This window comes from Syngnathoides biaculeatus, chromosome 21 (assembly GCF_019802595.1).
Source record: "Syngnathoides biaculeatus isolate LvHL_M chromosome 21, ASM1980259v1, whole genome shotgun sequence".
Taxonomy (NCBI): Eukaryota; Metazoa; Chordata; class Actinopteri; order Syngnathiformes; family Syngnathidae; genus Syngnathoides; species Syngnathoides biaculeatus.
In genome coordinates, this window is record NC_084660.1 from 2,441,022 (window position 1) to 2,460,911 (window position 19,890).

General features: G+C 54.9%; 4 protein-coding genes across 7 annotated transcripts in view; 3 read left to right on the forward strand and 1 right to left on the reverse strand.

Moving 5' to 3' along the window:
• Nucleotides 1-19,890, reverse strand: part of nlgn2a (neuroligin 2a) — a 51,751-nt gene that overhangs the window by 18,102 nt on the left and 13,759 nt on the right. The window lies entirely within an intron of this gene.
• On the forward strand, nucleotides 3,768-4,987 carry tmem256 (transmembrane protein 256). Its single transcript, XM_061808814.1, has 4 exons — nucleotides 3,768-4,275; nucleotides 4,403-4,440; nucleotides 4,532-4,612; nucleotides 4,762-4,987. The coding sequence occupies exons 1-4, from the start codon at nucleotides 4,182-4,184 to the stop codon at nucleotides 4,903-4,905; spliced, it is 357 nt and encodes a 118-aa protein (XP_061664798.1). The 5' UTR covers nucleotides 3,768-4,181; the 3' UTR covers nucleotides 4,906-4,987.
• On the forward strand, nucleotides 5,131-9,384 carry tmem102 (transmembrane protein 102). Its single transcript, XM_061808813.1, has 6 exons — nucleotides 5,131-5,962; nucleotides 6,508-6,709; nucleotides 6,937-7,281; nucleotides 7,369-7,562; nucleotides 7,731-7,943; nucleotides 8,175-9,384. Exons 2-6 carry the CDS (start codon nucleotides 6,508-6,510, stop codon nucleotides 8,766-8,768), a joined length of 1,548 nt encoding a protein of 515 aa, XP_061664797.1. The 5' UTR covers nucleotides 5,131-5,962; the 3' UTR covers nucleotides 8,769-9,384.
• fgf11a (fibroblast growth factor 11a) lies at nucleotides 11,339-19,410 on the forward strand. Its single transcript, XM_061808343.1, has 4 exons — nucleotides 11,339-11,511; nucleotides 13,816-13,926; nucleotides 15,607-15,711; nucleotides 18,456-19,410. Exons 1-4 carry the CDS (start codon nucleotides 11,474-11,476, stop codon nucleotides 18,964-18,966), a joined length of 765 nt encoding a protein of 254 aa, XP_061664327.1. The 5' UTR covers nucleotides 11,339-11,473; the 3' UTR covers nucleotides 18,967-19,410.

Here is a 19,890-nt window from a genome sequence, read left to right on the forward strand (position 1 = left end):
ATGCGGCCCATTCTGTGTGCCGTGCATATCTCTTTGCGTGGTACTCGCGCTCGCGGGAACGTGCTCTCGTAGTTCTGGCGCTTCCTGTAGTCCGGCGAGGAAAAGAGGCCTACGTGAACGTACGACCACGCGGTGTGCATCTACACCGGCACGATCCGAGGACCATAACGCAGCGGGAGCCTGTCGGGGAAACGCGCCGGAAACGGCGCTCGGTCAGCATTCGACGGGTTATTGCAGCGAGCGGGTGTGCATTTCGGATACTCAACAAAAAAGGTGACATTCCACACACACACACACACACGTGAATTTACCTCGAGTCGGTCTAGAGAGGACGTCATGCAGATCAAAATGTGGGAAAGGCATCAGCCTACCGGTTAATTTGGGATCCCCAGGTGCTAGCGGAGAGCCAGGTTCCCGCCGATGTCCGTCGGGCTTGCCGAAAAAGCCCATTCAAGCGGCGGGTTCCATAAAATAGGACTACAAAAATTAAAAAAAAAATGAAAACATTAAAAACATCCACCAAAAAGGACAACAGCGGCGCTGCCTCTTTTCTTCAGTCCAACTAGGCCAGGGACACCAGAGACAAATTCAAAGGGGGGAAAAAAAACACCCCCCCAAAAAACAAAAACATGAAAATCAGCAGCTGGAGCTTCTCGAGCAGCGCAAGCCGCATCCGGATCGGCATCCGCGCACGCTCAGCCTCTGCGGTCGGGCGCAATTCGAAGGCCCGGCCGAGCCTCGACGCGAGCTCCTACCGCGTCGCCCGGATGGCAGCTCCAGTCCTCGGCGGGAAAGCCGGAGGGCTCCGACGGGGCGGCGGGGGTTCGATTCCGACGCAGTTTAGCGCGCTCCTCGCGGACTGCGGCGCTCCGCTGTTGATGTGAAGCTCCTCGGCGCGCGCGCCCCCGCCGTGTGGCGCGCGCGCCGCAGTGTCCTCCTCCCGAGCGAGAGGAGGTCGCCATGGCAACGCTCGCCTATGACCTCAATACGGCGGCGCGTGCGCGATGCGGCCTCGCCGTCCGAGCGGCCTGCTCGGGCTTTTGATTGATAGGAGGAGGAAGGAGGCTGAACGTTGTTTGCTTTCCCGGCGCCGACAGCCGCGGACGCTGTGACATCAGAGGACCGCCGAGCCTCTGGTTGCATTGCAACTATTTCCATCCGCCAAGCGTTCATCAAAAACCACGCACGGCTTTTGAATTTGGAGCATTCCGCGAATATCGGAAAGTAATCACCTGGACCGAACCGAGGGTCCAGTAACGCCAACCTTGATCCGACTGCGTTGCACATCAATCCAAATCGTACGAGTCATCGCGTGTGCCGAAGCGGCCCCGAAACTTGACTGCGCACGCTCGTTCCTTCGTCAAAGTGGAGACGAATTGCGGCGGCGAACGGCAAAGACTTTATGAAGAATTTATGGCGGAGTGGGCGACAGGTCCCCTGAAGTTTTTCAGAGCCTCGGCCACTTTTTTGGAATCGTCTGAAAAGAGGGCCAAACCATAAGAAATGGAGACTGGACGAGCGCAGGGACCAAGCAGAAACCCCTCCTCAGTTCGAGCAGCGCCGGCCCAATCCCGTTTTGGGCCCTCCGTCGCTCCGTTTGGGTTTGCGAGAAGGCGCGTTTTTGTGCTTTCCCCCGAGCAGAATTCTCCACGCGGCCGCGCGGAAGCTAGCGTGCATGCCGCGTTAAAAGAGCGAGCTGCCGTTCCTTCGTGCCGCTCAAGAGATGCCAGAACCAATTCATGACTGTTCCTTATCCTTCCCAAAGATAAAGACATAAGCGCAATGGTTCCGTCGCCCGTCGCTCGGAGCGGAAATCGCAAGAAATCAGCGTGAGTTTGAAACCCCCAGGACGCTTGCCACACCGCAATCTCGGTTCCAGCTACGAAAACCCCCAACGCAAAGCCGGGGACAAGTCGACCTGCAGGGCTGCACTGGAACTCAGCGGCAAACGAAGGTTTGAATAATGCAGAAAAATGCATTTCTTGCCGCTGCGATGGAAGCCACCGAGCTAATTGGCGCCAGTGGCTAAATGGCATCCATTTGCATTGATCTCCTTTGAAGCCGCACGCCGACGATGCTAATTAGACTCGCAGGACGACCGCGTCTGGGATCTTTCAGCGTGCGCTCAACGCGCTTTGGAAGCAGGACCAGGGATTCTTTCCGGCTTTTAAAAGACGAACCACGGGCAAGCCGGACCAAAATGTTTCTGTGCCGGCCGCGACCGTGGCGGGAACACTTGAGGCTATTTTGCTCCCGTGTGGGCATCGGTGTACACGTGCAACCAGATGCTTGAAGCGTCCTCATTCCTTCGCTCGCAATGAAAACCAATCCATTTGCAGGGTTCCGCGCGTATCGCCCAAATTGCTTCCACAAACGTGGAAGGTTTCTCTTTGGTTTTAAGGTTGCAACACGGCGGACGGAAAATGAAAAGGGGGAAACCGAGGCAACCTGAACTCGATCTCAGCTTTTGGTTTGAAGAACTAAACTGGAGATGAAATGTAAAAATCACCGTATGCTGAAACTACAATTGGAATTTTGAAAGTCATGGCTTTCCTAGCTGCTTCCCAAAATCCAAATCCTCACCCCTCCTACCCTCTAATCCTGCTTTGCCCATTTCTGAGGCCGCTAACACTCACCAGAGTGAAATGAAATCACCGGCGGCGAGCTAGCGATAGCGACGACCGAATGCTCGTGATGAGCTAACGCAAGTGAGGCCTGTGTTGGACCACAAAGAAGACGACTACAACAAGGGATTTACCGTTAGAGAACGTTGGACGAGCGGACGCAAACCTCAACTTCAACTTTCTCCACTCCTGCCGGGTTGAGATGCGACATCGGGCAAAGGTCGCGGCGGGCGGCGAAGGATAAACGAGAGGCATACGACGCCACGTGCACCAGGTCGGATTCGAAGGCAGGAGAAAAGGATCTCGACAGGTTGGCCAGACAGAAGGATGCGCAGCAGGTCACGGTGGTTGAGGATAGAAACGCGTGACCGGTGCCAGTAGTGTGCCGAATAGATGGAAAGAAGACTTTGAGGACTTGACGAATGAGGACAATGAGTGAGAAGCAAGAGAAGAAGAGGCAAGCGGGAAGGACCAGGAAGTGGCATTGATTAGCAAGCGGGATGTTCGGAAGGCACTGAACGGGATGAAAAATGGAAAGACGGTTGGTCCCGATGGCGTACGGGTGGAGGGATGGAAGCAATTTGGAATGCTAGCGGGCCAGAAGATGCCTGAAGAATGGAGGAAAAGTGAGCTCGTCCCCATTTTTAAAAACAAAGGCCATGTGCCAGAGCTGTGCGATCAATAGAGGAATAAAGTTGATGAGCCACACAACCAAGTTACGGGAAAGAGTAGTGGAGGCCAGACGTCAGTATCTGCGAGCAACAGTACACGCGCACGCGCTGGCTAGCACAACAACAACAACAACAACAACAACAACAGGATGATTTCATGTCTAGAAAGAGTCCCACAGATGCATTATTTGCCTTTTATGATGCTCGTGGAAAAGTACAGAGAAGGTCAGAAGGAGCTACATTGTGTCTTTGCATTCAAAACACACTTCAAGATATACGAAGTATTACACAAAAAAAAAAAAAAAAAAGGGGCGACTTGTCACTTTCGACTGCGTCATCCAATTACCGGAAGCGGAACGGGAGTATTGCAGTGTGAAGGCGTTGCGTTCAAGGACCGTACACAATTACACGATTAGGAGTGGTAACATAGAATTCGTAGAAGGTCCCCCCCCCCTCAATCCCAGCCTTCTTAATTTTTACAGTTTTCATTTACGGAAGGAATTAATTCGTCTTTGAAGGTCAGACAGAACTCGTTAAGACTCGCTTTCCGGTGGTCCAGAGTTGGCACACAGATAAAGTCATCTAGATCCGAGGCGTGCCGACGGGGACGCTAAGCTAGGGAGGTCAAAATGGTCGGCGACGCCAAGGAACGCGAAAGAAACGTCACGCGACTCCGTGTCGCTTTCATTCACCAGGAGGAGACTGCGAAAAGCTCTCCCGGGTAAAATTGCTCTTTCCCGAGAGCACGCGTTGTTGTGTTTTTTTTTTTTTTTTACGTTGTCAAAAGGGCAGACTTGGTGAAAACCGGCTGAGAAGGACCTCCCCAAGATGGCCGCCGCGTCGTAACCACGTCCTGGTTTTGAGCTCAGCTGCAGCAAAAGCGATCATGGCCGCCGCCGCCGCCGTTGTTGTTGTTGTCCGACGCCTGGCTGCCCTCTCCGGGGCTTCGGCGGTCGCGCTCGGGGCCTACGGAGCTCACGGTAGGAACCGCTCAAATACTCGGCGGATAGCTTTTGGTTCACGTTTGAGAAAAGGCACGTTGTCTTGTCCAGTTTTGTTTCGCGTCGGTGGGATTCCCTCATATTTCTAATTTCTAAATGTTTGCAGGTTTCCAACATAGCGACCCCGATGATTACCAAAGAGCGGTACGATGCGTTCATGACACGTCGGTGTGCAAGGGGGACGCAATGGGCCTGACTGCTCTTTCCTGTCCTGTCTTTTTGCGTGTGCGCGCAGCTATTTGAAACCGCCAACAAGTACCACTTCTACCACAGTCTGGCCCTCCTGGGTGCCGTCCACTCCAAGAAACCCGCCGTGGTGAGTGAGCCAGCGAGCTTTTCATCCCATCACGATACGTGAGGAGGACGACTCGCACGTCGGACCTTGACGTCGACGCGGTTTTGCTTTCTTCGCTTTGGTCTGCGCCATCCTAACGTTTTGGTTTTTGGTTTCTTCTCCCTCGATAGGCCGCCACCCTCCTGCTCGCCGGCATGGGGATGTTCTGCGGGTCTCTGTACCACCAGGCCCTGACGGGCGACCCGGGTCTCAGGAAGGCGGCCCCCGTGGGGGGGGTGGCGATGATTGCGGGCTGGCTGGCGCTCGTCCTCTGACCTGCTTGCTGTGCTTTAACCTTGGAATAAAACCAAACGGCTCACCAAGTAGTCATAATCATAATAAAACTCTTTGAGTCTGCGCAAAGGCCTTTTGTTGAATGTCACCGTCGCCAGGCGACACTTGTCAAAGACGGCTGAGACCACTGGACTCAAACTCAGTTCCGAGTGAAAAACAACAACGACCGAAACGTCGAGGCGGTCGGAATGTCCGTTCGGATGAGGCAGGCAACGTGCCGTGCGGTACGCCCGGGCCACGGCCTGGCGAGCGGGTTCACGTCCTGGTGGACGCTGAAGACGCGTCGGACCCGTTCGCCGCCCGCTCGGAACGTTCTCTGAGCCTCCTCCCAGGCGCTGGACCGACGATAAGAAGCAAGAACCGCGGCATATCTCCCGTGGCCTTCTGGACTGGACTAGGCGTGGAACGAACGGCGGCCCAAAGTTGCCGACGTCAGCTCCTCCCGTTGTGGACGGCGACGAGAGTTTGTTTGGGGTCTTTTTTCCGGGCGAGCGGTCGGGCCGGAAGTGCATTCGGGCAGTTGTTCGGGGCGGCCCGGCCCGGTTGGCTGTTCCCACTCGTTCTTGGGAATAAGTTTGGACTTGTGCATTGTGAGTTGTCAGTACAGGTACAAGGGTGGTGTAACAGCTGCACCATAAACTGCATTTCGTGTCCCTGTGATGCTTGTCGGATCAAGTTTTGGTTTTTTTTCTGCTGTTGGGAATAAAACGCTGACTGTCACATTTGGGCGTGGCTTGGTCCCGATTGTTGTCGTTCGTCGGATGCTTTGCGTGACACTTTGAAGACGTTTCCCAACAATGATGTGCTTCTATTTTGAACATAATTCTCCTCCGGGATGAAATCTTAACCCCTGCGTGACGTCAGGAAGATGACAGGAGCCGCCCAAGCGTGGAGCGCTTTGCCGTCTTCGCCTTGCTGGAAATTCCAAGCTGCGCCTGCGCCCGCCGCAAATCCCGGCATAGTTGTTGTTGTTGTTGCAGGTTTTTTGTTTTGGGAGCGGGCGGACGGCAGCGGCCGAGGACTTGTCGGAGATGACAAGTGAGTAGCGAACTTCAGCCGAGCCGAGGAAGCGCACATTTGCGTCGTTGTCCGTTTTTTTTTTTTTTTTTTGCGGGATCGCGATGAGGATCCCGAGTTAGCTTGCGTGCTAGCCGGCTGGCTAAGTCGGCTAATGGAAGAAGTGAGAGGCATTAAGCGGCTTTCGAAAGCGACGCGAGACAAATAAATCAAGGCCCACCCCAGCATGTTAAGGCCTCTGTTCGCAAATACCCAAGTCACTAATTAGCTCTGCTGCCAGCTTTCTTGCGGATCTGCTGCGAGGCTGAGGCCGTCTTCGGTTGCTCTCCTTTCAAGTTCCTTTGCATTCCGTGCCAAGTGATGGCTCGATGAAGCGGACTTCATTTCAAGTTCACGTCCCGTCCGTGGCGATGATCGAAATGCCTGAAGAGAAGCAAATCATGTAGCGTGCAAGCTTGTCAACTGAACGTGCTCAAAAGGATTTGGTCCGAGTTCTGGCCTTGGACGTGACGGTCAACTCTTCTTCTTCTTCTTTCTTTTTTTTTTTTTTTATGTTTGCCGTCCAGATGGAGTCCCTGATGAGCGCCGTGTCGCCCCGCTCGCCGGCGCCCGGCAAGAAGTTCTCCGAGGTGGACTTCCGCTCCGGGGCGAGCCTGGAGCGGCTGTCCGCTCAAGTGTCCGAGCTGGTCCTGCTGGAGCGGGCCGGCTTCGTGGACCAGACGGCGTTGGAGGTCCACATGGCCAAGGACTTCATTTTCAACATGTTAGGTGCGTCGAGTCCGTTTTCGTATCCGTGGGGCGCCTTTGTCCCGTCTTCGAGTTTTGTTCTCGGACTCGCTTGAAGCGGCGGCGCTCCTCGGGATGACCTTTCAAATTAATCGCTCGAGTTTTCAAAGTTTTGGCGTTCCGGATCAAATTGTCTTCTCGGTTCGGAGCTGCCTTTCCGGGCCTATTCCAAGCGCCCGACTCTGATGGCGTCGTCCTGCGGTGTCCAGGTTTAGTCCAGAAGGTGGATCAGCGCCTGCCGGTGGCCAACGAGTACCTGCTGCTGTCCGGAGGGGCCCGAGAGGGGGTCTTGGACCTGAACCCGGAGGACCTGGGCGACTACGCCAGAGGCGCCGACTTCGACCTGGACTTCACCCTACTGGTGCCGGCTCTCAAGCTCCATGACCGCAACCAGCCCGTGACCCTGGACATGAGGCGTTCGCCGCCGTGCCACTCGTGGCTCAGCCTGCGGCTGTGCGACTCCGACGTCCTGGCCCGCTGGAGGTTCTGCTGCCAGGAGGAGAGCCCGCTTCCTGCTGAGGACGACTACGACTACGAGGACGGAGGAGAAATGGGTGCCGAAAACAAAAAGCCAACAATACCTTGAAAAGTTGTCCTGAGACTCTATAGCGTTCCGCCCTCTTTTCCCCTTTCCGGCCCAGAAAAAGGCTCGCCCCCCTCGCCGGACCGCAGCCGCTTCCCGGAAGGGTGCTACTTCTCCCCGGCCCTGGTGACGGACTGGTTCTGGGCCGCGGTGAGCGAGGCGGTGGAGGAGCTGCGGCGAAGCCCCCAAAGAGGCCTTCCCACCCCCGAGCGACTGGAGAGGAACGGGCCGCTCGCGACCGTGGTCCTTCAGGTAGGCTCCTTCCTGACGTCTCCCTGGGGCGGCGTCCGCTCGCTTTCGTTTGTTATTGCGGTGAATGTCAGTGGGGGGGGTTCGGGAACCCCCCCCCCCCCCAAAAAAAAAAACCAAACCCTGCTTCTTTCGTTTGCTCCCTTTTGCGGGTCTCGGGGTCGCCCGCAGGCTGGCTCCAGCAGGGTGCTGTACGACCTGGTGCCCGTGGTGTCGTTTCGGGGCTGGCCCGCCGTGGCTCAGGGCTGGCTGACCGCAAACCACTTCTGGGATGGCAAAATCACAGAGGAGGAGGCCATTTCGGGCTTCTACCTGCTGCCTTGCTGCTCGCCGCCGGGCGGCCGACCCGACAGGGAGTGGAGGCTGGCTTTCTCCCGCAGCGAGGTACTCGGACCATTTTTCATTCAAGTCTTCGGTCTGACCGCTGTTCAATGGTGGGGGCGGGGACGACCCTCTCGCTACAAATCAGATCAAAACACTTTTGAAAGATCAAAGGTAAACATTGAAGACGTTTGACAATCGCTGACAAATGTTATTTTCGACCAGGACAATGTGGCATCGATGTATATCCTGGCCTGACGGAGTGATTCCGGTCCCCCTTCTTCTCTCGAGCAGGTCCAGCTGAAGAAGTGCATCCCGTTCCCCATGGCGCAGGCTTTCCAAGCCGCCAAGGCGGCGCTGGCCGCCATCCTGGCCCGTCCCCGAGCGGGTCTGGGTCTCTACCACCTGCGCACGCTTCTATTTTGGGCTTGCGATCGACTCCCCGCCGCCTACCTGTCCCGCCCCGACTCGGACGCCCCCGGCCGTCTCCTTTTGGGTCTCCTGGATGACCTGGCGCACTGCGTCCTGGGTAAAAACTGCCCAAACTACTTCCTGCCGCAGCGCAACATGCTGGAGCACTTGACGGACGGGGAGGCGCTCCTCGCGGCCCGGAAACTGGCCCACGTGCGGTCCGACCCCGGCGAGCACCTGCGGGCCGCTCTGGACCGAGCCCGGCAGGCCGGCCGGCTCAAGGAGGAGCTGGCGGCCGGCGCCGACGGCTCCCCGGGGCGTCGGCCGCTCGACGGCGTCGCTTCGCCTTCCGAGGACGGGCTGGCCCGGCGTCTGCGGCGGCTGGTCACCGAGAACCCGGGCAAATCCATCTCGGTCTTCCTCGACCCGGACGACGTGACCCGGCCGCACTTCCGCATCGACGACAAGTTCTATTGAGGCCCGCGCGCTCTCTTCCGCGGGCCTCGGCCCGATCAAACCGCGGGAGCGGTTTTTGCTTTTTGCGTTTTACGATCGGCGCTCGACGTTCACGGTCAGAAAGCGGGAAGGACGAGAACGGAACGTCGCGGAGAGAGCCGCCGATGTCTTTCTCAGCTACCGAGAATCCTTAAATTGTCAACAGACCCCCCCGCTTCACTGGACAACGGAATGTAGCGATTGCAAAAAGAGGGACGGTCAATCTCTCTTGTTTCATCTGCTGTTTTTGTCCGACTTGGATGTTGACTGGCCAATTGTTTGAGCTACTTGAAGTGTGTGAGTCCAACCAAAGCATTTCAAGCGGCAACTATCGTACGTGTAACGTCGCCGGAGGTCCGTGCAGACGATTCCGCGTTCTTGCAGTTGTAATTGTGCTTTGCCGGGTTAGCATGAGAACATCTGCGCTATTTTCGTCTCATCTTGCTGCTGTTTTGATTCCAGCTGCTAACTTGTCAACGTCGCTGCGCTTCGGCGCTAAAATCTCCTTTCGGGCCGGAACATGCCAAATATTTCCGACGAGGGCTTTCGCTTGATCACTTTGCGCTTCGGCGTTCAATAAATGACTTTTAAATCAGAACCAATGTCGCGTCTCACTCTGGCTGAAAAATTGGCAAGCATGAGCCAAACTGCAGTGCACATTCTACTCGACAGGGGGCGTCCCAGGACTGCGGAAAGTACCAGGTACCGTCGAACCGCAGCAGCGGGGAGCACACTGCAGCCAACTTGGCCTGGCAAAAGATGATTCGCGTTCTTCCCGAGGGAAGGAAAAAGTCACGATCTCGCTTGCTTGACTTTGGATCGCGTGAGCGTTCCGGTACCTTCCTGTGGTCTCACGCAAAAGGGTTCCACAACCTCATGGCACAACCCCAAAAACATCCAGCGGGGTCGTCGCGTCATTTCAAAAGCTTTCGGAGCGTTTTGAAATTTGAGGAATTTGTCGAAAAGGGGAGACCAAACGGCAGCGAAACAAACAAACAAAAGACACTTTTACCCTTCCAAAAAAATGAACCCAACTACTCACAATTTCACGTCTGCCAGCTCCGCCGACTCATCTGGCGCCTCCCTCGTTCCCGCGTTCATTAAATCTGCCTGCGTATCTTTCCGCTCAAATTACTTTTGCTCAACTTTTAGTCCCTCGCGTGTCGGGTTCTTTGCACCCGTTTGGTCCGGACCCGGCGCTCCGGCTTCAGGCGCATCAAGTGAGCGGCTCTCGTTTTCATACGTTTACGGCTCGGAAAAGGAAAGGAAAGGAAAACGGGATCACGGCGGTTAGGGAAGCCGACATGGTTGACGCAGACATAAGCGACGCAAAGAGGGCCAAATCTGGGGAAGAAAAACAAAACTTGGACATTCGTGTAGAAGAGCGGCCAGAGGAACACCATCAGTTGAAAGCGAACGCAGCTTTGTGCTTCTGGGGTGCTAACATTTAGCTTGGCTTCTTCTGATAAAAGCATCAAAAGTGAGGAACAAGACACCACTGCGACAGGCGGAGAGCTCGCAAAGTGCAGAAGCACGACGCGGTCATGCTCGCATTTTTGAAAAAGGTTTTTTTTGGGGGGTCAGAAAGCGCTTGAAGAGCGCAAACGCAAAGAAGCTTTTTTTTGCGGCGCGATTTGAGGCTCACCTCGCAAGACGCGCCATCGTCAACATTAGCTACAGCTCACCGTTGGAAGGGCAAAAAAGAAAATCCCCGTCCGTCGATTTTGGATTCCCTTTTGAAAGTCGACACATTTGCGGGGGCCCGTCGTCGGCTAGCGGGACAAAGACAAGCGCCGGACCGGGAGCCGCTGATGAGGATTTGGTGCGCACGGAACACCACGCGGACAAGAAAGACCGAACCCTTTCTCTTCTGTCCATGAACTGGACTCTTTTCAGAAATTGATCCGACTTCTCCAAGCCACTGTAAAAACTGCATACCTGCGAGCTAGCTAATCCATCTGCCCCCCCCCCCCCCCCCGGTCCCTCCATCCCTCCCTCCCTCTCTTGCTCCGTCCCCTCCCACTCGTTCATCCCTCATTCCGCCAGCTGCAAGGCGGCGAGCGCGTCCGAAGGACACGGCGGTCTGCGAGGACCCGTCGGAGTAACTCGGAGAGCCGGCTCGGACGAAGGGGGGGTCGGGGGGGGGGGGGGGGTCGGCCTCTCCTTTTCCGTGTCTTCCACTGTCGGAATGTCGCCTACGGAAGGATGCTCGGACGTCCCCTCGCCCAGGAAGGCGGGACGGCATGAAGGACTCTGGAAGAGGGAGCGAGTCAGGCAGCTTTTAACTCGGGTCTGATCCGGTTCCGGGACGGTCCCGGGCACGTGCCGGGCAGGCGTTTGCTCGGAGAAGATCGTGAGCCGCCCAAAGAAAAGAACACGAATGAACTCGTAAAAGGTTGACGCGATGGGGATCGACGAGTTCCGACATTTTTGAGGGTTCAACCCGTTTGGCCCGGCTCATCGGCTCTAGACCACCGCATTGCCGTTCCGTTGCTCTGGGCGAGGTGTGGGGCGGCCCGCGATAACCCCCAAAATCCGGACGAGACGGCCGCCCTCGCCAGCTCCCTGATCCGGCAGCGTCGGGAGGTCAAGGATCCCCGGACCGACCGCAAGCGAAAACCGTGCCCGAAAAGCAACGAGTGGCTCTGTCAGCAGCAAATCCTCATTTTGATATCCAAGGTCCGATTATGCGGCAGTCGAGGGAGAAAACTGGAGAAACGACCAAGTGAGATGCGCTTATTTGTTTTATCGATTGATATATATATATAGAGATAGATATGTATATATATTTTTTTTACATCGTCTCCTCCTCCTCCTCCTCCTGGTCCGAGTCTGCGTGGCGCTCGCCGGAACGCAAATTCATGCTGAATGGAGAGACCTCCAGTCCGGATCTTAAAACCAATTTGGGAATCCTTGCAGCCTACTGGAACGGGACCGTTTCCAGTCGAGTCCGCGGACTTGCCTCGGGTCTGCTTTGCACGCCGCTCCCGCGACTATATGACCGTTCGTCTTTGGTGGAGGTGATGTTTTAAAACGTCCAGACAGGAGCGCCGTTCACGTGGTCTTTCCCTCTTGAAATGAATCGAAAAACCACGAATCCCTTCCTGACTCCTCCAAAGAAAAGCAAACCGTGTCGGAATGGTCAGCGAAGAGAGGAAAAATATTGCGCTTTAGGTCACCTCGGAAGAATTTCCATGGCTCGAACATTCGTTGTCACGCTGCAACCGACCTCTCGAGTTCATCAGTACGGCACAAATATTAGCTGTTGTCCGCACAGGATGAAGAACAGAAAGTAGCGTTACGTCCGTCTACACGTGTTGCTGCACCGTGTGTGTGTGTGTGTGTGTTGATGACGGATGCTGTTTTGCACGAACGCTCGACGTCTCTCCGACCTCGGGGCCAAACCGCTTGCTCCGCTGTCCCCAAAACTTGTCAAGTGTTTGCAAGGCAACACTCAAATTTGAAGACATTCATTGGCATTTTGTGGACAGTTTTTACTGAGGCCACAATGAATTTCCCAATCGTATTTTTATTTTTTTTTTATTTTTTTTTTTTGCGACGAGCATTTTCAGGCTTTACTGTACCGAGTGAAGGGTTTTTCCAGGGAGACCTGCAGGGTGCGCAAAGACTGCAGCGGTTCTGAGAAAAGTTCGCAGCCGTAATTACGTGATGATGGTCCCGGGGGTGGGCGATCAGGCGCCCCCTTTCCCTCGCGGGGTCCTTCGCACGGCAACGTGCACCTTCTTCATCCTCTCGCGCTTGCGCCAGCGGAGAGTAACGAGCTGATGAACTGCGGTGGTCGGAAATGGCGGCGGCCTCCAGTCAAGGAGGACTTTCCCCGAAGTGTTTGAACGGTAAAAGATGGCGGCAGCCAGAAAATACGCAGCGGCCTCAGAGAGTTCCTTGCTTGACAAAAATTGGCGCTTGCCGCTTTGTCTCCAACAACAACAGCAGCAGCAGCAGCAACATGTCAGAGAGACTTCTGGGACTTTGAATTGGACTTGGAACTCCAGCTGAGGGCTGAAGCTGCATTTTGCAGCAGCATTTAGCGCTGCTTGTTCTGCAGCAAAAAGCTGATTGATTTCGCCATCTCAGCGTCTACCGCTGGCTCCTCCCGCCGCTCGGCGCCACGTGGCCCCGATGTGTGCTTTGAGGCCCGATTTGGGCAATTACAGATTGCCGCACTCGGGCCAGCCGACCGCGGACGGATGAGCTTTTGTCAGGCTTGCCGCTGAGGCCGCGGCGTCCAATCGAAAACCGCGGCCGTGTTGTTGCCGGACAGATTCCGCACCAACATTTCTTTAGGAGTACTTTGGCATTTGATATTTCATGCGTATGAACAGCAATGTGCCAGAAAAGAGACGACTTTATTCTCCAGAAGAAGAAAAGAAATGGTTACTTGTCAAGTTCAACAACATCCAGCGAAGCGCTCTGACAGAATTTTGTGCCGGTCGCTGATATGGACGCCCGCTGTCGACTGCGCCCGTATTTCTCTGCTCTCATTCACAGTTTCATGAAAAGTCGATTGCGGAAGACTTGCGCACTGCAGGTTTCCTCCAAGTGGTCGCCCTCAGACCACACAGCTCACAATGCGTCGTCCGCATTTTGGTCCACCGCGAAACGTTAGCCCGCCGTGAGCGCTTTTTCCAAAGTCATCGTGGACACCGGAGCGGATCGGCGTTGGGTGCGCGCCGATTGTTGAAAAAGCGTCTCACGTGCTCGTCATTTTTGCGTTTCCGTGCGTGGCGACGACGGTTGGCCGCGTTTACCAGTCGCGTCCGTGTATTTCAGAGAAAGACCGCAGGCCACAGACCACTTCCAGATTGGCCCAGCGCCGATAGCGCTTTGGAACCGCTGCTCACGCAGAGCAAACAACCAAGCGCCATCTCGTCACAGTCGCGCCCGTTGCCACGTCGGTACGAGCTGAGCAGTTTGCAGCGCAGATATCAAGACTCTGGCTTTCCTCGAAGTGGCGGCGGCCCACGGACCCGCACCCGTTTAACCCTTTCCTCGTATGTTTGCTCCGCAGAGCCGCAGTTGAAGGGGATCGTCACGCGGCTCCACTGCCGGCACGGTTTCTACCTTCAAAGTCTGCCGGACGGCACCGTGCAAGGCACAAAGGACGAAAGCGGCTCCTTCTGTGAGTCGACACGCGTCGGCCGGCGCGACGGAGACGTTGCGGCTTCCAAAATGGATCTGAGACCGGGCGGCAAGATAACACGCACGCTGCGCTCGAAGAGTCCAGAGGTTGTTCGGTTCTCTGATAACGGCGCGCACCTTGCGACGCGGCTTGATTCCGGTTGTCCGGCTTTTGCGGCTATTCCCCAAATCTCGATTCAGGGAAAAGAAAAAAAACAAAAACAAACAAAGAAAAAAAAAAAAAATCAATCCCTGCACAAAGGCACCCCGACTCGACTCGATTCACAACATCCATACAGGTGAGAAAATCAACAGCGCAGACGGGACGCACGAGCGAAAGCATTCGCCTTCTCCAAAGGAGCCTGCCGGCCGGATCGCTGTCGCGTTCCGGGATATTGGCAGTTGTAGCACAAACGAGGGATTTGCGGGTCACGGATGGCCGGGTGAAGTTTACATTCGACTTTCGGGCTGTGGGGCCGCTGACATTCGCTGAATGGTTTGTTTGCTCAAAGTCTTGATTTGGTCGAGCGGGCCGTCATTGTAAAGTCCGGATTTGGTCTGCTGTAACAAAGCCCACGTAAGAAGAGTCCTTTGTCTTCTCTTTTGTGGAAGCGACTGACCTGGGACCTCCGCCGAAGAAGCATTCGTGAGCTTCAAGAACCGGTGTTCAGGCTTTCCAGCGCCACCCATAGCACGACCACTCAAGGGGCTATCGGTCGACATCCCGCAGGATGAGATCCGGGACGCAAGGCCGAGAAGCAGGGAGCGACCGTCGGACTCCGTTTGTCACCCGTCCTCCGAGCGGTTCTGGGCTGCCCGGCCGGTCGGACAGGGAGGCCCCGTAGAGGAATTTCTCCAGAGACAACCGAGGGATAGACGTGAGGCGGAGTTCCCGCACGAGCACAAAGTCGTCATGTCAGACCATCGGGGAAGGCAGCGTTTTCTGCCAGCCCTCTGGAAAGGGTCTCCGTTGAAGGAGAGAAGCGCAACGATGGTGTTCATTTCCACGGCCTGATTGGCTTCTCGTTGAGCCGGGTCATCTCGTTCCCGGGAAAATGAAGGCATCGCGATTGGACTGCTCCGATCGTCTGCGAAGACCTTCCGCCTTCGTCGCTTCAGGAGCCCAGGTTCGATGGCGAGCAGGTTTTAGTCGTCTGGACGTGGTGAGTGCGGGAGTCGAGGTCGAGCCGTCCGTCCGTCATACGCACACCGTTGACTTGATTGGATGTGTGATAGGAAGGCCCTGTTTATCGGGGAATGTGAATGCAAAGTCAGTTTGAAGGCGAGAATGAGAAAAAGTAAAAAGTCGAGGCGACGAGCCCGGTTGATGTCTTGCGCTCTCCCCTCATCGCGAGGACCGACGAGACACAGACGAAAACCCGGGGGAGGGATTTTGTGTTTGGGACCGAACACAACCAGGTCCTTTCAATGGAAACCTTCTCTGCATTTCCCTTCTTCACCTTCCCACAAAGCGGCCCAAAAGTTGCTCCGATTTGTCGCCGTTTCTGTCTTCATCCGACATGTTGTGAGAACTCTCCATTTGAAACGGATTTGAAAGTTGCTTTTGTCACGATCCAGGAAAAACTTTTCACCCGTCCGTTCGTCACCTGACCCCAAACGTGCTGTCAACGAAATTCCAGGCTTTCCAATTTGACCCAATTCTTCTTTGTGTGTTCCGAAGAGTGCAGTTCAACTTGATTCCTGTGGGCCTCCGCGTCGTGGCGATCCAGAGCTACGAGACCGGGCTCTACGTGGCCATGAACAGCGAGGGCTACCTCTGCACTTCAGTACGGGACCCCCTTACTGACCTTTGCTACGAGGGAGCTCTTTCAAGGATCCGTGGAGCATTGGCAGTTGATTTTCTCGAAAGCCGTAATCCTCAACACGTCGGTAGGGACACAAAAGCGGGTCGCAGAGCCGATTGTGACAGGTACAAAATGACGGGGGGTGGGGTTTCCCTCACTTTTGGTGCACGATGAACTAGTTTGCCCAGTGACCCAAGAAGAGAGCCTTCTGGTAGGCAAGAATTTGGGCAATTCCGATTCTATTCCTGACATTGTTCTCTTTCAGTGAGGCAACTCGATAGCTTGGAGAAATTGGCCCACAGAAAGTGTTTTCGGAAAGACTTTGCACGTGGGACCACATAATCCACGGCGGAGCTCAGTTTCTGGCTCCGGACGACAGCCATCCAGTTTTGGTACTATATCCAAATCATTTGACTAAGATGGAAAGAAAATGCTAATTTCTAGATTTTGCACCCAGATCTCATTGCATTTGGACTCTGGTCACTTTTGAGCACGTGACCTACTCGTCCCACTAGGTCGGTGGGCGGAAGCGGGCCGGCGGGGGCTTTTGTTTCCCCGTCCCGACCTTAAATAACCTGCTCAGCTCGCATTCTCCACAAAGCATTTTTGGTTTTTCTTCCGCCTCAGAGGGGCCGCCAAAATGCGCAAGCGGCGCCAGGCCCCCCTCCCCCGGAGGAAGGGAGAAGAGCCTCGGACGTGTAACCCCCGTGGCACCGCAATGCGGGAAGAGGAACGATCGGTCGGGCGTCCGAGCGCGGGAACCTCATTCGGGGGGGGGGGTGACAGCGTTCCGTCCGGTTGTCAACTGGCACACTCGGCATCTGCGAGAGACGCTGGTGGGACAAGAAAGCTTTTGGCTCGATCGAGCTACGTTGTTCTAATGAGCTTTCTCCCCCGCCGGAACCCGTCCGTGTTCACGTGATGACCCATCCAGGAGATATTGATGCATATACACTATAGTTTTGAAATCAGAAGCCAGTGAGAAAATCTTTGAAATCGAAAGGGACACCGGGAACCATGCCAAGACCTTTTGCACGTCAACACATCTCATTCGCTCCGTGGACAACATAAACGGATCTGCCGCCCCCCCCCACGGGCCTTCAGCCGGTCACCCTTACCTGATGCCTGCCCACCCGACATATTCACCTACTCTACATCGAAGCAATGCCGTCATCAATCCACTTCATTTCCCGTTGCTAGTTTGAGCGGCGCGTTAAAAAAAAAGTCAGTCGAGAAATGGCCTCCGCTGGAAAGGCAAATCAACGGCGCTCGGCTGAGGACACGCTGGCCCATTTTATGAGGCCGTCCTGGGCAGAGACGAGAGGCAAATTGTGTGTGTATGTGGAGGGGGGCCGGGCGGGGCCTGGGGGTTTTAGTGACAAACTGCACGCTAAAGACACAAACTTGCTGCCGCATTCAATTTGGCTTCCCCTTGGTCGGGTATCAAGACAGAGAAAGCAGCGAGGCGGAATTGGCCCCCGAGCAGTTTTCGGGGGCCTCCTCCGTCCTCTCCACGAGACTGCCAAGAGTGAGAATGTCAATGCAGAAGGGAAGACGCAATTGATTCGACATCAACCGCCGATGTTCCCGGATCGGAGGGATTTCTTTGCCGCCGGAATATGTCAAAGCCCAACAGGGAAAAGAAGCCCGAGTCCGAGGAGTTCCGGGCCCAAAAGAATTCCTTTTCAAAAAGGACCAAACCTTTCCTATGCTTTTGGTCGTTAGCGTCACCCACCGAATTTCCTTTCAAAATCGATCGATCGATCGATCGATCGGGTGAAAAACAGTGCTAGTGCGTGGGGGGGCTGCAGGGCTCCCCTTGGAAAGCCCAGACTAATATTGCTCCGTAAAAAAGTCCAAAAGGATGAAGCCAAAGTCACAAATGTCAAACAAACTCTCATTGATGGGCGTTTCAAGGTCATCCTTGAAGCACGGAAAAGGGAAGAAAAAAAGAAAGTCTGTCAAAAACAAACGAGGAATTGACTCTGCGACTCCAAATCGGGTTCTGCACGTTTTGTGACCCAGTTCGGTGACGGAGCGCTTCCATGAAATCGGTTTCCCAGCAGGAAGGGAAGCAGAGAGGCTTGGTGGTAAATGGCAGCTGCGTCATAATCCCCGCATACTTCCCCTTCTTATTTGGATTCCTCCTTTCGTGCGAGTGACCGATGAGGGCGGCAGCTGATGTTTGGCGTCCCGCGGTCGCCTCGCGTTCTCAAACAGGTGCAGTTCGGGGGGGGGCGCTTTGCTGCAGAAAAAGAGTAAGCAAAGGCAACGCAAAGAGGTGGGAGCCCCCTACTGAATACTGGAGGAAGTGCAGCAGGGGGTTGAGCTTGGGAGAGGTGACCAAGAGAGACTTCGTCGTTAGCCAAGGAGAAAATGAAATAAGAACTTGAAAGACAGATGCAAGTGTGTGTGGGTTACAACATGGTGGACGGGCACGAGGGTTTGAAGTGAACACCAGCAGGTGGTTTGGATAGGAAAAACGCCGAGGAAGAGCGCCGTGCAGAACGTGCTGGTGTTGACGTAGTGCCGAATACAAGCGCGGAAATGGCTTTGTGTACCGAGGGCCCAAAGCTAACCCTAAGGCGGGCGTTGTTTGTTCCAGGTCAAGCCCGCCCGGTATGGCAAACGGATCCTGCTCCAGTAAGCCCGTCACGCTCCACCCATTTCCCCGCAATCACCGTTTCCAAATGTTTTCTTCACCGAGCAACTCTTGTGTCTTCCGGGGACACTTCACACCGGAGTGCAAGTTCGAAGAGTGCGTCTTCGACAACTACTACGTCACCTACTCGTCCGTCCCGTACAGACAGACGCAGTCGGGCCGGGCCTGGTACGTCGGCGTCGACCGGGTCACGAAGGGAAACCGCGTCAAGAAGACAAAGGGCGCCGCACATTTTCTGCCCAAACTCATCGAAGGTACCGCAGATCAGTACCAGAAAGCTCGCCGCGCAGATCGCGAAGCCCGTCTAGCCGTCGGTATTGGTGGGCCCAAGATTAGATTAGCAAGCCAACAGACCGTTGGGAATCATTTGGTTCCGTTTGATGGAAATAATATCATGGTTTTCTTTGCGTCTCATATGGTGGCCGTGTACAGGGGAGCCGTCGTCCCTGCACGACGTCGCCGCGCAGAGTTCGCCGAGGAAAACGGCCAAGACTGCCAGTGGGTCGCCTGCGCACCTCAATGGCGAGAAAGACCCTCAGAGCAAAACCAAAACCTCGTCATCGCAGCCATGTGAGACAAGTGGGCTCGAGGGGGATCCCTGGAGGACACCTAAACAGGGTTGTCGGATCCCCCCCTGAGAACGTCCTCCCTGTTGTGTGGGAAGCAAGAACTCCAACAAGAGGTGCGGCCGTCGGTGCAGCGGTTTCCGAATTCGACTCAATTTTCCACCTTTTTGTTTTGTGGCGATCGCAATACATCGCGAAAAAAAAAAAGAAGAAGAAAAGACATCCACGCACGCATTTAAGAAGGAACCGTGACAATGTTGTTCTTGACAGTTTTTAGCAAGCTCAAACTCAATCCGAAGGCGGTAAAAGTTCAATTCATATTTCCATCAGCGCCGCGTTTGTTTCTTGAAATAACTTTCACGCCGGCGAGAAGCACTTAAGACCTTCATTAAATGGCTAAATAGACCTTTGGGTTGCCGCGTTTGACCGGTCATTTAAGTCCATTAAATGTGTGACTATTCTTCCCAAAGAAGACAATTAAGGCTGCAGGCAGATTTCCATTTGAGACGGGGGAGGGGACTAACTTGCAGAACAACAGATATTCAATGTTCAAAGTGATCAACTTTGTTTTTCGCCAATAATCCTTCACTTTGAATTCTATGGCTGCAGGACACGTAATAGTGAGATTGGAAGCACACTTTGATTTGCATGTGCCCTCGTGTTTGCCTGCGTGCGGCCATTACTTTGCGCAGGAGGCCCTTCGCCACATCTGCGATGCAGTAGAAAACACGCTCCCCCTCCCCCTCCCCAAAAAAAAAAGACAGTTCGTGAGGGGGGGGGTGTGGTCCTGACAAAAGAGTGCCACTGCCCCTTTTCTAATAATCTTATGATTGTAACGCAATTTCGAAATGTCGAGATTGTAGGACGTGAGCGCGTGTTGCACCGCGTACTTCCTGTCCTTCCACTTTCCATCCAGAACACCTGAGCTGACC

Coding starts and splice junctions, on each gene's coding strand:
- tmem256 (XM_061808814.1), top strand. CDS start 4,182: ATGGCCGCCGCCGCCGCCGTTGTTGTTGTTGTCCGACGCCTGGCTGCC. Junction 4,276..4,402: donor CGGGGCCTACGGAGCTCACG/GTAGGAACCGCT, acceptor AAATGTTTGCAG/GTTTCCAACATAGCGACCCC. Junction 4,441..4,531: donor CCGATGATTACCAAAGAGCG/GTACGATGCGTT, acceptor GTGTGCGCGCAG/CTATTTGAAACCGCCAACAA.
- tmem102 (XM_061808813.1), top strand. CDS start 6,508: ATGGAGTCCCTGATGAGCGCCGTGTCGCCCCGCTCGCCGGCGCCCGGC. Junction 6,710..6,936: donor CTTCATTTTCAACATGTTAG/GTGCGTCGAGTC, acceptor TGCGGTGTCCAG/GTTTAGTCCAGAAGGTGGAT. Junction 7,944..8,174: donor TGGCTTTCTCCCGCAGCGAG/GTACTCGGACCA, acceptor TCTCTCGAGCAG/GTCCAGCTGAAGAAGTGCAT.
- fgf11a (XM_061808343.1), top strand. CDS start 11,474: ATGCGGCAGTCGAGGGAGAAAACTGGAGAAACGACCAA. Junction 11,512..13,815: donor AAAACTGGAGAAACGACCAA/GTGAGATGCGCT, acceptor TTTGCTCCGCAG/AGCCGCAGTTGAAGGGGATC. Junction 15,712..18,455: donor GAGGGCTACCTCTGCACTTC/AGTACGGGACCC, acceptor TTGTGTCTTCCG/GGGACACTTCACACCGGAGT.